Genomic DNA, 17,585 nt, shown 5'->3' with positions numbered 1-17,585 from the left:
AAACTCTTCATCAGTTTCCAAAGTAGGAAGTAATGTTGTAAGTCTGCATGAGAATTGAGGGAAAAATCCACAGGGTGTAAGCTGTGAAGTAATATTTGTGCCTTTGAAGTAAGAGAAAGGGGGACATGGGCCTGTGTACCCAAAGATTTAAGACTTGTCCCAATTCAAGTTTATCATTGCTGAGCTTTGGAATGAGATAAGCTTGTTTTGCTGATTTCATGACATTTTAAACCAGTTTTTGGTGGGCTTTGTATATACAGCACTGATATGGCTGTATCTAAATTCTTTCCCCGTATTACGCTTCCGTACAAATCATAACTTTCTTATCTCCTTAGATTCTTTTCAGTATAACAACAGTAAGTTGTTATACCATCTCAAATAAACACTGTCTTAAAAGAAAGTCAGCTTAAAATGGACTGAAAAGAGTAATAAAACAATAGGCTCTGCACTTCACCTCCTCTGTACATTTTAGGGAATTTAACAGTTGCACTGTTTAATGTTCAGAATGTTGAAATAATTTTCTTCGTGTGAAAAGCTCACACACTTTTGCAAAACTGTTATGCAGAACTCTGTTGTAATGAAACATAGCTCATGTTGAATACCACCCAATAGGTAAGTGGGTAAAACCTAATTTCTCTCCTTGTCTGAGTTTGTTTCATTGCTTGTAATTTTGTGTTCACTAGTGAGAAGAGGGTAATGTGTTGTATTGCAGTGTGTTGCAATAGCTGGATTCCACTAAACTTTAAACCTTGATTTGGAGGACTTTCTGAATGAGAAATTCAGTGATGGGTGGGTGAGCATGGAAAGGTCTAAGGTCCATCTTCTATAGCTGTTCAAAAGTAATTTTTCACTGGGATTAGAGGTGCCATTGTTGGGCTGTGATATATTGTGAATTCTTTGGTAAGTTTTTGTTATATATCCTTGATGTGAATTGAAAAGGCGAAGTTTTGTGGAGAAGGTTTTTTAATGAAGAAACAAGTGGTTATAGGAAAGTCCCTGACATGTTTTACTGTATCAAAAGGGTGATCATTCCTTTGAATTAGGAGGGAAACTGTTTCCTCTTGCAGTCTTTCTAAACTGGTTCACTGGGCCATAATTAAGATGAGAAGTAAAGGAGAGATGTTTCTTGGCTTTGAGGTATATTTTTGAGCTGTTGATTTAGAGCTTGAAGCCAATATAGGATTCTTACTCTCTGATTATTCTTGCTACAGCGAAACACTTAAGAATGACTAGGTATGTGGGTGTGGGAGCAGAAAATGACATCTGTCCCCTTGCGTGAGAGGCTTTTGCAAAATGTGTACCTGTCTTGGCTCTGATGATAAAACTATGTACCGTGCAGTGGGGAAACAAGCTAAGTATGCTCTGCGGGATTGTGTGTATGCACCCACACAAGATGCATGCCTATTATTTCCATCCAATGCACATAATTTAAATGTGTAGCTGGAAGGCAAACATTGCATGAGTTTTGTGGGTTTCGATGTTTAGCCTCAAAGGCTAATTTGTATATTATTTGAGCATTTTATTAATACCGGTTGCTAATTGCTTTGTTCTGAAAGCTTCAGCCTGCTCTCCTTTGTTAACAGTAAGAAACAGTTTTCTGCCTCATGTTCTGAACAAGCAGGAAAAATAATGGGCAGTGCTGGATGTGTGATGTCTCCAATGCTAAGTGGTCCACAAGACAGCTTCTGTGTTTTTTCAGAGAGGCTATGTACATTAGGATGTAGTCCTTGAAGGTATTGGAGAAGCAACTGGTCAAAATCAAGGTGTTGGTTGATAAGACTCACTGTTGCCTGTCTTTTCAGAGGAAACCACAAACCTCTTAGGCAAAAATACAGATCTTGAGGGGGAAGAGGAAGTCCTTTGCCTCTTCTTCTTTTTTTCCTTTTAGAATAAAAAAGAAAAATGGTCAAGTTAAAGGATTTTTGTCATTCCTTAGAAGTATGAAGATGAAATTATAAATGAACTTATAAACATTTTCAAGTATTTTGTCTGTTAATGTTCTATGGTGGTAAAAGTAATCTTTTTTTTTTGCATAGGACTTGAATATATTAAGTCAATACACTTGTTATCATCTGAGGTGTCCTTTTTATAGTTGTAAAGCATCAGTAGGTGTAGGTAAGAATACCTATAATTTCCATAGGCAAACACAGAGTATATCTAGAGAGGAAAAAAAATATTTCCATTCATGTTCTTTTGAGAAATTGAAGAGGGAGAAAGTATTGCTGGAATGGAATGAGAAGTAAGAGAATGCACAGCCGAAGCAAGTGTTTTTTTTTCCAAGAGGCAGGATCTTCCTTACAGTGGTTAGAAAAGGTCAAGGCCAGATAAGAAAAACAAAACCAAAAACCAAAAGCAAAACAAAAAAACAGCGGACTTCATGGAAAAATCGTATTGCAGTGTTTTGCTGCTACGTTTTACTCCCAAAATAGATGTTACTGGCTGACTGTTATTCCTTTTTGGAATCAAAATATGCTATTGGTCTTTTTTGATACTGCATTTGTATTTCTGTGCCTTTGGGACCTGTGTGTGCAGAGCAGTGGAAGCTGTGACTGCAGGCATGCATGGGTATACCTGAACCAGTTTGACTTGAACAGTTTAGGCCCTACCACCAGGACAGCCAGAGGATTTTCAGCACAGGCTGTGTGCTCAGGCCAGTGTGGCCTGTGTCCCGGGTGGGGAGCTGTGTTGCTGTGACTCCCCAGCCAGCAGTACCCAGGCAAAGCAGGTTCAAGCTAGCCCGGGAACATCAGCTCTCTGCTGCAATCTTGCCTGAAGGCACAATCAGCTCGACCTACAGTTCAATGAAAGCTCTTGCAAAGAAATGAAGCTATGGACATGAGAAGCAGGAACCCTGATGGGTCCCTGGAGCAGGTGCAGGCTGCTAGAAGGGAATTAAGCTAATGCTATGCAATAGATGTGCTGGGCGAAGAAGGGGAAAAAAAAAAAAAAAAAAAAAGGCCCCAAAACACGTATTTAAAGGGGGAGAGTGACATCTGGTGGGCTCAGCATGCAACTCCACCAGCGAGTGAGTGTTGGCCGCTTCATCTGTAGTGTAAGAGTCCGTTTTAACTGCTGCTTTGTCCTGGTGCCTAGAAGTAGTGATATATAAACATGCAGCTGGTTGGTATTTGAATGTTAAGCTGTAACAAACTCTTCTGGGATGGCATGATGAAACACTGTGTGTAGTCAATGTGCAAGGTAACTTCTGTATTTCGGAAGGTCCTTAGGAGAGTATCACTAAGTGAGGTTAAGAGGCTTCAAACCAGTCATGCCTGCTGCAAATCAAGCATGAACTTCTGTTTCTCTTTGCACCCCTGAATATTAAGTGTGAACTTTGCGGTTTTCTTGGTCTGCGTTTAAACCAGGGTGTTTTATAGGGGCTTATACAAATCTGTCTAATTGTTTCTGTTTTCTTGTCTCCTGCTGCAGCAGCCAGCAGAGCAGCCAGCAAAGCAGCCACGATGATGACTCGTCACGATTCTTGAGCCCTTGCATGCGTGACGACAGGTAAGTCTGTGTGTGGCTGAACTGGGGGAATGCCTGGAACCACTCGGTGAAATTACATGGGCTGGCCTGGTTGAAGTCTTTATTTTTCCTTTTTTCTCAGAGTTGTTAAACAAGAAATGTGATTTGTTAGTCTTGTCAATGTCTGAAAAGGTGCATCTTTAAAAGTAGAATTTATGGGACAAATGCATCCCAATCCTCAGCCTGCATTTACTTTTGAGACTCCTTCCCCAAAACTGTAGCTGGTGTAGATAGCTTCATCAAACTTGCTGTGTATTGATAATTAGCAGCTCAGATAATTAAAAATGCATAAGTGGATTTTTGTATGTGGTTCTTGTCTTCAGCAAAGACAATATTGAGCTTGGCTGTTGGATTTCACTTCTGATGTGCTGTGACACTCCTGAGATATCTAGTGCTCGTGTAGAGCAGCTAGGTGAGAGCTGCTATAAGGTTCCAGAAGCAACTTAAGTTTCTTGTACTTCGGGTTGATTAATGACTGCTTCAAATTGCAGCATTGGCACAAATGGTGTTGAAAAATGAATGCTTGTTTTTGTGCATGATTTATTATTGTTGCTTTGCTCAGAGCCGTGTGATTAAGATTTCTGCTGTTTTGTGAAGTTCATCTTTTGAGCCTCAATCTACCTAATTTTCTTCTGCTGTGCATGAACTACTGAGCTACTACCACTTTTCTATCCTGGGCTGGTTCCTGCAGACCCATTTCTCTATTAACATCCTTGGGTCCAGTGTTACCTTTGGACTTTGTGTCTGAAATTCCCATTATTTTATTACTGAATTGCACACCGGAGTTACGTTGCATTTTACTTAGCTGATCCTGTAACTGGGAGTTATAGTGAGCCCGCAGGAGTGCATATGCTGAATTTAAGAGCTACTTTATTTGTGTTTCTGTGTCATGGATTACAAAAAGCATTGGAATGTAACATCTTCCACTCTGCATGCTTGTATCCAGGCATGGTCCCTTAAAAGAGTATTGTTTCAGGTCTGCTACTCAACACAAGTTGTCTCTGAGGTCAGAGGACTTCCTTTCTAACTGTGTAGTAGGGCAAATACCTTCTGAAATCAGATTCCCCCCTATGATGTTGAAGGCCAATGGGGTGAGTAAGAACTGAGTAGGCATCTGAGGAATTGACTCACTTGAGAGAACATTCTGACCCTGAAGAGCTGATTAATAACCCAGGAGAGTTTGGCTCAGAATTAGCACGTGGTAGTTGCAGCTAACCTTTTCCTCCATATGTTTCACTCCAATTATCAGTCTCTTTGGCACTGTGGAGCCTAGCATAATTGACTAGCAGGGAGTGGTGTTTGCAACAAGAAAATAAAGTATCTGACAACAAGCAGATGGGTATTTAAGTCTTAGTTGGGCTTCCTCTGTGTAATGGTGTTACACCACTTGGTCTGGGGTTTCGTAGGTTAAACGGGGTTAGGCTTCATTAATGCTCAAATGGGGGGTGGTTCTGGGCATAGCAAGAAGGGAATCTTTTTGAAGTGCTGCCTGTTTCAGATGCAGACTAAACCAGAGCCTTCAGACTGGCGCTAAGAATATCTTCTTGGCCGGAAGGGATATGTTTTAGGTGCAACACAATCAGATCTCAGACCTATTTACACAAAGCCAGGGTGATGGTCAGCCTGCTGACCTCTCTTACTGGGGACCTGCAACATTCCTCCTGCCTAGATTTAATTACAAGTAACTTCTGTTGTGATGGAGGATACTGATCCAAAAATGATCCATACGAGGGCTAGTAAATTGCCTTTGCCATTTTTTTTTTTTTTTTTTTTTTTTTTTTTTACTCCGTTGCTAATGTAATTGCATCAGGCTTCACTGGTATACTCTTCATTTGGAATATTGGTGGCTTCTGCTTATGGAACTTAAGCAGAAAATAACTCATATACTTTGAGTTTTATGTAAGTTGTGAAGCTGGACATAAATTAACATGAAGGCTAACAAAACATTTGAGAGTTTGCTATTTACTATTCCTGTTAACAAAGTTGAAGGTTGTTTCTGAGGTATCTTGAATCTGCTAGACTCTTGAAAACTCAATGAGGAGCGTCTGTCTTTACTGGTTTTATGGTGGTATTTTTGACCAGTAACAGACGGTTCTCCACCCACAGGTCTGGACCTCTCTGCTTCTGTTACAGACCTGCAGGCAGCTCTGTTAACTTCACCAGGTGACTACTGTGCAGCAGCTCTTAAACCCAAAAAACCCAAACAAAACCACAACCACCCAGGGTTTCGACAGTCCTGTAAATTTGAGGAAAGCTGAGCAGGGTAGAGCAGGAAAGGGGAGAAGGAGAAACCATGTGGTATGTACTGAAAGGTGCACCTGCTCTTGGCATGCTGCCTCTATCACAGGCAGAAGGAGCTTGTGTCGCACTTGGAGGATGAGAGCAGAGAGCAAGTGAGGATCTGCACCAACCCCAGTACATCTGGGAAAGTGCTGAAGGAAGCTACCCCAGGCAAAAGGAAAGGGATGCTGAGTTGCTAAGTTGACTCTGGAACAAAAAAAGAGGAATACGTAGCTGAGGATGGCTGAAATCTATATTGGGCATAGCCAAGATCTTAACTGCATGCCTGCTCTTCCTGTAAAAGATGGTACCAAGGTGTCCTGCTAGCGGAGTTAACTTCAGTGACTGATTTCTAAGGACCATGCTGCAGCCCTCATGTCTTTCCGGAGAAGACTGAGAGTTTTGTCCTGCTGCTGGCAGATGCATTTGGTGCTCTGTAGCAATTCTTTTTCTTGAGGTGTGAGTGCTGCTGTTGGCTTGTGTGTTGTGAAATACTGCCATGGTCCAGAACCCATACCCTGAAAAGGTGTCCTGCAGCACAGCAGTGAAGCAGGTCTGCCATCTGCGTGTAACTTCTCTGAGGAAAAAGCTTCCCTTCCGCAGAATCATGTAAGTTGTCATGTGTCTGTCATGCCTGTCTATGATGAGAGGGAGCCTATGCAGATTTTATTTTCTCTTGGGGTAGCTATGTGCTTCACGGGTGTTCTTAGAGCCACAGAAGGGAGAAGTTAGTGGGATCGGATAGAAAAAGTGTAGTTAGTAGGATGGGATAGAAAGAGTGAGGTTTTTTATTAATTTAGGGCTCAGTTTCTTGTTCTCTGCCTGGGTGAGTTTGAGTTGTTCATTATTGCTTTTTTATAAAATAAGGAGAATTCCTTTTTTACCTCACAAGAAAACAGAGGTGGTGAATTAAGTCTGAATTGCTCAGATGACAGAACACCATAACTGCATAAATACAAGGACAGGCAGAGCTGAGTTTGAGTGTTCAAATAGTTGTGCTTACAATAGCAGCTTGTCTTAAAGTAATTAAAAGGGGGTGGGTAAGGTTGAATGGAGACAGCCAGAGACTTGGGTGAGATGTGTGCACATAACAGATTCCATAATCACTCTAATGAGACAAGATTATGTATGAATTACCTTGAGCTTTTGTTTAGATTAAGTCCAAGTTCATGAGGCTGCTTTCTACTTGATCGAAGGACTTGCTCTTTGTCATGACCCTGGGGCACCAATTAGGTTTAGAGTACACACTAGCTTTTAATTAAGAGCAAAAATTAAGCTACTGAACTAGAGGAAAAATCAGTCCTTAGACTTGTACTCAGTCTAAGGAGGAGTCAAACTGCTGGAGGAGAGCATGGAAAGTACAAGGATGGAAAGGAATAGGCTATGGGGAAACATGGGGAGAGTATTGAGTGACAGTTTGCAAGAGATCATATAAAAATGTTTTACATTAAAAATTAAATGTAAATCAGGATGATTTATGTGAGAAATGAAAGAAATTGAGAAGAGCCGTTAATTTTAAGATGAGTTTGATATGTCCTGCACCTAGACTTATAATTTAATTCGTCCCTTAATGTGTGCAGTACTTTTTTCTGTTAGTTCCAGGGCTGCAGGGCTTGTTTTTCCTTTGCATAAGCTGATAAGCGTTTCTCAAATAATGGATCAGAACTCACAAAAGAGAGCTTGCAAGGAGATTAGGGACCAGTTTAAGACATAAAAAAGCTTAAGAAATTGTTGGCTGCTTGGATTCCCAGAAAGTAGTGCAAAGATCAGAAAAGAGTTTAAACTTTGAAAATGTGCCAAAATGATATCCTTGGTGTGTGTGTGTGAGGGTCAGGAAAAATTTCATACTTCATGTACCCAGGGCTTGGTTATGCTGCATCTTCCTAGGCTGCGCCCCTTTCCCCATGATACAAAGAAGTTGCCGCTAATGTCCTGTGCCCTTGTTTTGCCTGCAAGTGGAGGCACAGCAAAGATTGCTACCTCTGCAGCTTCAGGGAGAGTGGAAGTTTTTTTCCGTTGCTCAGGGCAGCTGAAGAGATGAGAACTGAGAGCAAAACGTGGCTATGAATGCCGGGCCCATTCTTGAAAGGGGAGGGTAGGGGCAAACAGAGCCCAGGGACCCTTGTTTGTGTGTCTGGATGTGATGATCCTGTGAGGAACAGAGTGCAGTAGCTGGTTATGGTAACTCATGTGACATGGTGCAAGCCTCCTCCATTATTAAGGAGAAGCACTTACTGGAGTAAGAGGGAATGGATGCTGTTTTAAAGGTGATGATTTAGTGCAAGCCAGCAGCAGCTTTCTAGTATGAGTGTAAAATTTGGGGACACTAGCTTGCTGCTCTTTCCAACAGTGCTAGATGTAAGGAATGCCTGAATTTTGAGTCCTTGGTAGGAACGGTTCTAATACTAGTCAAATTCCTGAGTAGCTTTTATCTATCACAGATGGATGCCTGATGCATCATCTTCAGGGGTGTTTTCAAAAAGTGCTAAAGACCCTGTTATGGAGAAGGCTTGGAGGTTAATGAGCTCTGGGAAGGTCCCAAACCACAAGCCTGATGCTCTTGTGATAACTTTAGGGTGAGTTTGGATATGGATCTAGCTCCAAACTCCAATTCAGTTGGACTTAACACTAAATAGAAAGTTTACCCAGAATGGCATGTCTCCTTCGTCATGTAGGAAAGTTGGTTAATATTTAAATTCAGAGCTAGTATCCTTTTTACCCTCTCACCTTCTGGCTGCTGCTTCCTGAGCCCCAGCATGGATTCCATGTTGTAGAAGACAAGAGAAGCTTAAGATCAGATCTTTTCCACTTGGGTTGTCGGATTGGCTACTGTTAGCAGAGTTACCGTGAATAGAAATATTACCTGCTCATATGCCAACATTGTTTCTTCTTTTGAAGATAAGCTGTTAATGGCAGAGTATGCTTCTGCTCTGCTGTCAGTGGAGGTAAGGCTGTTCTTTTTGTAGAAAGTCAGCATTGGATTTGATCCAGCAAAATTATGCTATACTTGCAATCTCTTCTCCTTTTGTCTTAAGGAGATTGAATGGAGAGTACTTTGATTTGAAGCAAGGAGGATAGTTCCTGCTGTTCTGTCCTCTGTGACACTGAGGGGTATGGAAGAACCTCACCTCTGTGTGTCTTATTTGGGGCCAGAGATATAGAAGAGACCTTGCAGGATTAATCAGCTTCCTTGTGCCTTTTTCTGTACTAGGTGGTTGTTGTTCAGTGCCTGGGAGCCTGGAGCTTTGAAGTGTTCAGAGTAAACTTGAGAACAGGCTAATTTTGTAGTATCTGTAGTAATGTATTCAAATAGCATACCTCTGGGCATTAGCTGATTGTCACTCATGAGATGGGTTCCTTGATATTGTGCATAGTTTTTGTGAAGACAATAAGTAAAATAGATTGTGTGAATCCCCACTCTCACTAAAAATAATTCTTAAAATTTGGCTCTCTGTTCCAAACTGTGATGGCAAAATCATACTTGCCTATTTCCTTCTAAAGTCAGTTAGCTCTGAGACACAGCTTGTAGTGTGAGAACCTTGACACAGATCTGTAATGTAACTTCACGAGAGAAGGCACGATCTTACACTAGATGTAACAGCAGGACAAAGCAGGATTTGGATCTTGCTTCACCATTTCCCGATCTGTTCTGTCTCTACTGGACCAATGGCAGTTAAGATTAGATAAACCCCAATGTGCCTTGCATATCACTAAATGCAGGGGAGGTCTGACAGACCTCGCATGGCTGCGTCACTAGCTCGTGATGCTTGGGAACATGAGGAGGTGGTGAAGAGGCGTTTTAATGTCCCTCTTTTTCCTTATCTGAGATGCTGGGCAGACTCTTTACCCTTCCTTCCTGTTCCCAAGAGCATAAGTTTGTTGTGTAACTGCACTTCACTTGCAGACCTTAAATAATGGTCACCCCATCAGCTCTGTATCCTCTGGGAGCACTGTGGTTCTCAGAATATTACGGCAGCTATCTTAAAGCATGTGGAGAAGTGGCAGAGAAGGGGGTAGGAGGCTGGGATGCATTATAATTAACCATCCCCTTTCATAGATGTCCTGTTCTGTATGTAAGCCTCCTTGGCCCTTGTCAGCAGGCTTTTTTTGTGCAGTATGCTGTCAGCTGCTGAGCAGTTTGCATGGTTTCACCTTGCAACAAAGCATTCCCTGTGCCTCGGAGCCTTCCCTGTGTTGCTGACAGCACATCTTGGCGGGGGAAGGCTGCCAACTGGATGCTGGAGAGTGTGCTGGTACCTATAGCTTTGTGTGAGCTAATCAAAGATGGTTCCCTGTACTCCTTGGACAGGGTTTCCTGGTGTAAGTAACCTGCTTAGAAGTACCCAGGTTTTGTGAACTCGCCTCTACCGATGAGTGCTGCAGTCAAGCACTACCTGTGGTGTAGAAAGTATCACGCTTCCAGCTTTGTTTTCCTGCTTGCATACTCTACCCAGGACTTTTTTCAAGTAGCCATTGCTGTGAGATGCCAACTGGCTGTTGAGAGCAAGGCTGGTTGTTCAGAAGACTAATTTAAATTTGTTCTGCTTGCATTTCCTTCTGTTTCATACCAAATGTGGAGGAGGAGGGCATTCTGAGAGGGAAATTGTTGGCATTAAGCCTGTTTTAGGGCCTCTTGAGATTGTCTGAAAATGGTCCAATTGTTGACCAAATGAAGGGCAAGAACAATAAGGACAGGCAAAGCTGTTGTGGGCTTCTGTTGCAGCACTAAAACTTCAATCCCACTATGGAGTTAGCCATCAGAGCATCTCAGAACTTAACTTTCACAGCCAGAACTAGCGGATTTCAAAGATGCAGAGAAGTGAGGGTTTTTCTGGGGAGTCTGATGCTTAATTCTGTTAGCACGTGGCCAAGTTTATACAGCGATATGGGGAGGGACTCTTATAGAACCTATATTGAAGACTTTCACTTTAAATCTCTAGGCTGAGGTTTCTCAAGGTGTAGACCATGTCCCCCTTGATGAGGATGCCTTCTCAATTTGGAGTGTGGCCTGGGACACATTTAGGGGCTATAATTGTCCTTCCAATTTCGTTGCATGTGCCTAGACCTGAAGGGTCTGGGAAATTTAACTGTACCATTGATCTCTCCTGTTCTTGATAACACTTGTAGAAACAAACTAATGATTGAAATCAGTACAGGGTTTCCTCAAGAGCACTGTGTAGGCAATACCTCTTTGTCTCCCTGTCAGAGAAACCCACCTGTCTTCATGCCGGGAACATTTTAACTGAGATGTCATCAGAGGCCAAGAGGTACCTGTGACTCATGCTGTGAGTGTGCCTGGTACTTTCATTGGAAAGAAAAGCTCTGAAAGTACACTGTTCCTTGCTTCCATCATATGTGGTGTGACTGATCAATACAGTGCAGTAAAACAGAAGTGGTGTTAAAATAATGTGATGGGATAGTGTATAGCTCTTCAGGTCCCCTTTTCCTAATTTCCTTGTGAAGATGAGGGGATGCTTGAGGAAACAGCTGGGCAAACACCAAGAAAAGCACATGTCAATGTCAAAATATTTTTCTGGAGTTCTCTGCTACTTTTTCCATCTTCTACCAGGCCTCTGCCTCTCCCTTCCTCTCCGATAGAGTAGCTGCAAATCTAATTTTTCATGTGTTACTGAAGTCTTTTGTTAATACTATTTGCATACAGCAATGCCTAGGATCCCTGGTCATTAGCTGGGACCTGGTGTGCTATTTGAGTGGAAGCAAAAGGCGATCTTAGCTTCACAGAACTCAAACTGTAAATTGAAGCAGTCAGTTGATAGGGAAGACAAATAGTCTTTTTTTGAGAACGTGGCACTGTAATATATGTCTAAATTGGAACTGGCGTTGTTACCCGTAGCCCCGGTTTTATGATTGCTTAGGGAAGCTGAATGTGGAGGGAGGTGGATGGTTCTGTCTAAGCTTCAGACTGCAGCTAGAGGAGAAAGTGAAGCAGCAGCATGATGGGTCAAGAGCAGCTTCCCCTGAGACTCTGGCGGGTTATATGAGTGGTGGAAGGGGTCTGGGAATAGTTGTGTGTTGTTTTTTTTTTTTTTTTCTCTTCAGCTTGAATGCCTGTGCTTCTGCCCTCACAGAGACCTTTACAGGCCCCTGTTTACAGTGCAGTCATCAGCTGTTTCTGAAACCCAGCTGCTCAGTGCAGGATATTTCTTACTTTTCTGTAGGGACAGAGAAATTCCCCCAAAATCTAGGGGTACTCATCTCAACTGGGAAACCAAATTATTTGGATTTGTTTAGTGAAACATCTTCCTACTCTTATAGCTGCTATCTGTTGTGCAGGTTGCTCTCAATGTGAGTCCCTGAACAAATCATCTTTTTCTTAACTTTATGGTCAGCACATAAACACTTTACCATGGCCTCTTCCACACTTTTAGTGCTATATTTCTTTAGTGTATGCAAGTATTTGCAATGGTTACCTGAAAAATATGTGTGTCTTTAGACTTTTTAGTTGGCTGTCTACATGGGCAAACACCAAGCATTCAAAATGAGTTGTAATACAAAACAAAGAAGCAGAAACAACCTGGGGTGGGGAGGAGGGGAATTGTGTAGTGATGGTAAGTATGTACTTAATTCTTGCTTTATTCCATGACCATAGGAAATAAGATGCTGTTTGGAAACATAGTGTACAAAGAATAGCTCCTTAACGTAAGAGGTAGTTGAATGGTACATACCTCACAAAGAGATCCCTGTGACTTTGTATTTCACCGAAGTCTTTTTTATATACCTCCTTTCCACCCTGAGATTCTAACTCCATTTAGCAGAGCATTGGATATAGTAAGAGAAGCTTATTTGTATCTCTGGGAGGAAGTGTTAATTGGTGCTGGTTTGCTGGTAGGAGAAAGGGGGGGACCTTAGTCATCAAGCAGAAAGTGTACGGGGTTCCCTGTGGTGACCTGATGGCTCAGATGGAACTCCTCAGGCTGCTCCATTTACCAGTGGATCAGAGTCCTGGCAGAAAAGTCTAAGAGCAGAAAAAGTTTCTTGTAATGGGTCTGCTAGGTACGGAACATTCTTTTATGGACTCTGCTTCTGCAAGCTGTCCTCTGGTTTCCTTCTGAGCTAAACAGCCAATGCTTTTCAGCAAGAGGAGAAGTAGTGATGTTGATGCTCAAACTAGTTTTTCTCCCCTTGTTTCAGGGCACTTGGGAAAAGCTTTTTTAGCTTTCACCTGGTAATGGAGCGTCAAGAGAAATGGCAGTAGGTTAATTCTAGCCTTGAGAATTTAATTCTGGTAATTATTAACCTCATATTCTTTTAGTTTTAATAGAGAGTTCTTAATTCTCTCAGACTTTTATATCTTATCCCATAGTAGCAGCATATCTGGCAGAGACTTCAAGGCAGCTGTGCCTTTAAAATTGAATTGCCTGTGATGGAAGAAATCTGAGAGCAGAGAAAGGAGACCAGTGCCTCTTGCGCAGACCAAGCTCTTTGGAGATCTCTCCATAGCTCTGCCTTCTCATCCGCCTAGTCACTGCTCCTTCCCTCTGGGGCCAAACAGCAGTGACTACAATAATACCAATAAAAGTCATCCTAGGATTGTCTCAATGGTGGCATTACCTCTTTCCACGGTGGAATCTGAGGTCACCGCTTCATGCCGTTTTTTCCCCCAAACCACTGTGCTTGTGTAAACAAGCTGGGATTTGATCCTCTTTCAATTCAACAGTGTTTTGCTCTCTTGCTGCTGAAGTGACGCTTCCTCAGATTGCTGGGGAGCACATTGGCACTTGGACAGACTTTCCCATTTCTGCAGATGACTGTAACCGTGTGAGTGCTCACTGACCTCTGCATTTCTTCTTTTTTCTTTTCCTCCCTCCTTGTTTTATTTCCCATCCATTTCTTTCTTGACCTTTGCAGAATATTTGTTGTGCCTTTCAGTGATAAGATGGCAGCATGTGTCTCCCCACTGCACCATGCATCGTAACAAGGTCAGGCATTGTAATGGTACTAGCCAAGGTCTGTCCTTGAGCCTCTCTGCTTTTTTTCCTGTTCTCCTGCAAGTTTGACCTAATACTTATCCTTAAGCCTTCTCTGCTGCTTGTTTTCTCTTCCCTCTTAAGTACCCAGTCCCAAATCTTCAGTTGTAGTTATGCCGTTATGTGTTCTCTCTCCTAAATTCCTTCTCCTTGTAATATGGGCCTGCTTGAGGGATATGGGTCAAACAGTTTCCAGCACTGTAAGATTTCATTATTTCTGTGCTCTGGAAAAGCGTCTTTGCTTCGGGCTTAGACATGTAAGTGCTCAGACTACTTTATGTGAGCTCGAGCAGGCTGTTGCTTTGTGCAGCACCTGCCATGCATCAGTTCCCTCAAACTAGGTATCTTTATTCTGGGCTCTCCAATGTAGTGTAGCTTTGCAGTATGGCACACTTTGGGAAAACAGGCATGCGTCCTCTGTATTGTGTTTCTATTTGCAGCCTGCCATCCTTTGTTCTACCTTGTTGCTGATGCCGCTGCCCCTGGAAGAACACTCCAACATGCAAAAGGTAGCGAGTGGCTTGGGCTGTGGGAGGCTTTCACTGCTAATCTGAAAGGCCTCTCTGTCTGCAAACTGGAAGCTTGTGTTTAAGACCTGGGTCTTGAGCCTCCCTGCTTTAGCTACTTGCTTCTGTCTCAGGTTTCAGAAACGAAGGATACAGGACCTTTCTCTCCCTCTTGTGAATTTGCAGTCATTCCTTTAGGGTTTTTACTCTTAAATCCAAAATGTTGTGGTGTATGATCTTGCTATAAGCTTTTTACCTATTTATGTGAAACATGAGGTTAGGTTTTTTTGCCCAGGATAGAATATTGCATTAGATACCCCATGGGTCCAAATGAGTACAGAAGGCTTTGTTTAGGTGTGTCCTACCTGTGTCTCTGGATTATCCCTTAGGCAGTGCCAGCCCAAAGACTGAAGGTTGTTGGAGTCCATATAAAGATTTAGCTCAATGTACTGGAAAGACTTCTAAGCTACAAAGGATCCAAAGTGTCTTGGCTTTTAGACCCTGTAAAGTACTCTGATTTTGAGAGACCAGATGATGTTCAGCATTGTTCTGAGTGAAAATCTTGTTCTGTTAAGGTATCGGGCTATGGCGTGATGTGACTTATTTTATGCCATGAGTTACTTCAGAGTATCTTGATCTAAATGAAAAGGGAGATGATCAGGCTGTAATATCAAGGTAATGAAGTCTTACTGCCTTTTCACTGGTGGCTGCAAGTTAATTGCAAAGGAAGATAAAGATTAGAAGATGGCTTTTTGTTTCCTGACAAATTCAAATCAAGGAGGAATTTCTCTATGAAACATGTCATGAGTTATGAAGATTTCTCTTCTGAGTCTGCCCCCTTTTCAGAGTGAATATGAGTCTTTTCTGGGGTGGGAGAGGTTATTCCACCATCTCAAGCAAACAGAAGGTTAAGAGTTCAAACTTGCCAGACAGTGAGAGGAAAAAGAACCAAAAGACTGTGTGAGAGCAGCAGCCCTCTTTTGTTATAACATTGCTCAACAAAGAAGCAGTAGCAATCTGAATCATCCCAGTTTCTTCACCCTCCTGATACCCTCTTTGACCTTACACAATAGTGTTGTTCTTCCTCCAAAGTCTCTATAGAGAATTGTTTTATTTTGCCTTTTGATGGAGGGAAGCTTCTCACTATTCTCTTCTTCCAGGATAGCTGAAGGTATTGTTCTTCTGCTGTGATGCTGTTCTACCTTGCTCTCCTTTCCCAGGTCTGAAGTTCTGACTTGTATGCCATGACGAACACTGCATTCACATAGCTTAGAAACAGCTTACAGGCACCTTCTGTTCTGTACACAGTGTGACTACAGCTCCCATGATGCCAAGAGCATGAAATGCATATTTTTCTTTCTGGAAATGAAGTCTCACGTGACTTCCCAGCTGCTGCAGCAAAGAGGGAGTCCTTTCTGAGAATTTTTTTCTTTCCCGGGGAAATGGAGGTGTGCCCTAGCTTGCAGATGCTGTGATTTCATATGATTTTTCTTCTGACAGCAGAAGCTATAGAGCTGCAGAGCACTGACTTCGGGAAGGATTCAGTTTTATCCATCTGGCACATTTTCCTGGGGATCTGTACTCCTGTACACTGAGGTGCATAACAGTTAAACTGTCTCTTCCTTACATTCTGCCATTCCTCGTAGCAGTTTTTTCTTTTTCGCCATAACATTTCCCGATTTGCTCCTAGTTTTCCCTCTCACTAGTTCTCTTACTAACAGACTTTGTTTTGCATGCATATTTCAGAGGCACAGGGTTTGGGTTTTTTTTACCGCTCCTCCAACTCCTGCAGACCTTCCTTTCTTGCCATATGGGAGAATCAAACTGTAGCTGTAGTGGTGCCTCACAGGTAGCGTTCTGCGTTCTGTGCCTGTGGGACACGTGCCTTTTCTAGTGAACTGATCTGAGCCTTCTAAGCCCTTGGTTTCCACTGTGTGGGTACTTGACTAAGTAAATTTTTCAGTTACCGTGAGTCTTTGAGATAAGTCTGCTCTGGTTAGTGTGAAGCTAGAACTGTAATGATGGTCAGTTGTAAAGCCACAATGATGTATCTGTAGAGAGGATGCTCTCGTGCCTCTGAGATGTGACAGTTTGTGATTATTTGAAGGGGCAGTGATGCTTATAGGTAGCACCTATAATAAGCAGTTTTCTAATTTTTAAGATACCTATTTGGAGGCAATTACGAGCTCAAACCTCGAGCTAACATGACTATTGCTGTAGCTATTTATAGAGCTTCAAATTCTTACTCAGAACTCAAATGTGTCAGTGGGTTGTTGCCTTCTGAAAAATGGACTTCCTCAGGAGATGTTTCTTGTTTGCTCTGAAGTTCATGAGCTATTCCATGCTGCTGGAACTGCAGATAGCCTCTGCTGTAAAGAGACTGCAACATGGAAATTCCACTTTTTCTGAACTGCGAAGCCAGGCTTTACTGGTTCCCTAGCTTAGGATTTGCTGAAGGTCCTTCATGAGTGTTAGCTTTTTTTTTTCCCCCATGCTGCTGTGAATACCTGTAGGAAGAAGGTACACAAGTAAATTGCTGTTGAAGGATTTTGATGGCTCCATAAAAGAGTGTTTGGCCGAGTAGATTGTCCACAGTGTGCACGTTTGCTGTTTGTTTCTCTGCACTGGATACCTCATGGTTATTGTTTGGACTACTGTCATCAATGTTAGAGCATAGGAGATGTCTGGAAATCCATCTAGTGTGCAACAAGGATGACAATTCCATCCTAGTGAGCATAACTTGTGGTGTCGTGATATCTTATGTGGCATTGGATCGTGTATGTTGAAAGCTACATGATATTCACAGCAATGCTTGGGTTGGAGATAGAAAAATATATGGGTTCATAAGATGGGCTTTATGCCCCTGACAAGCATGAGATTGATGTATTTCAATATGCAGAGTAAAAAGGTGAAGTGTGCCAGCCTTGATTTGTGCAAGCAGGTGACTGCATGAATGCAGGTAGACATACCAGAAATGAGTATTTGCTATATGTCGAGACAGGACTTGGTGGGAGTGTTCAGTGTACTGATGGCACTTTTTAGAGGTGGTTTGATGCTTAGTATTATTGTCTGCTTGTGGACTGCTGGGCCCTCTTTGCTGTTTACATTGCACATCTGCATGATGGTAACATCTGTTATATTTATATTCCAGTGCATAGTAATGCCAGAACGCAAAACACTTAACACAATAAAACCCTGTGGGTCTACTCTGTGGGGGTGAGTGGGTGTGTACACCTATGCACAAGGGAGTAGTAGTGTGGTTTTGCAGAGAGTACATAGCTGCCCT

At 42.4% G+C, this 17,585-nt stretch overlaps 1 protein-coding gene across 10 annotated transcripts in view; it reads left to right on the top strand.

Moving 5' to 3' along the window:
• GRAMD1B (GRAM domain containing 1B) overlaps positions 1-17,585 on the top strand; it is a 147,739-nt gene that overhangs the window by 52,754 nt on the left and 77,400 nt on the right. For 5 of the 10 annotated variants that reach the window (XR_006166059.1, XM_042800692.1, XM_042800690.1 and 2 more), the window contains exon 2: positions 3,430-3,507. Coding sequence is in view for 4 of the 10 variants with exons in the window: in XM_042800692.1 (XP_042656626.1) it covers positions 3,430-3,507 (78 nt within the window). In the remaining 6 variants the exon portion in view is untranslated. Of the gene's footprint in view, positions 1-3,429; positions 3,508-6,365; positions 6,415-17,585 lie in introns of those variants that run through there. The other 5 variants (XM_042800693.1, XM_042800694.1, XM_042800691.1 and 2 more) reach the window with 4 other exon arrangements.

The sequence above is a fragment of the Tyto alba genome, unplaced genomic scaffold, assembly GCF_018691265.1.
Source record: "Tyto alba isolate M040663 unplaced genomic scaffold, T.alba_DEE_v4.0 Super-Scaffold_32, whole genome shotgun sequence".
In the NCBI taxonomy this organism is placed as follows: domain Eukaryota; kingdom Metazoa; phylum Chordata; class Aves; order Strigiformes; family Tytonidae; genus Tyto; species Tyto alba.
The sequence above is the reverse complement of the archived record's forward strand: the minus strand, read 5'-3'. Positions and strand labels throughout refer to the sequence as shown.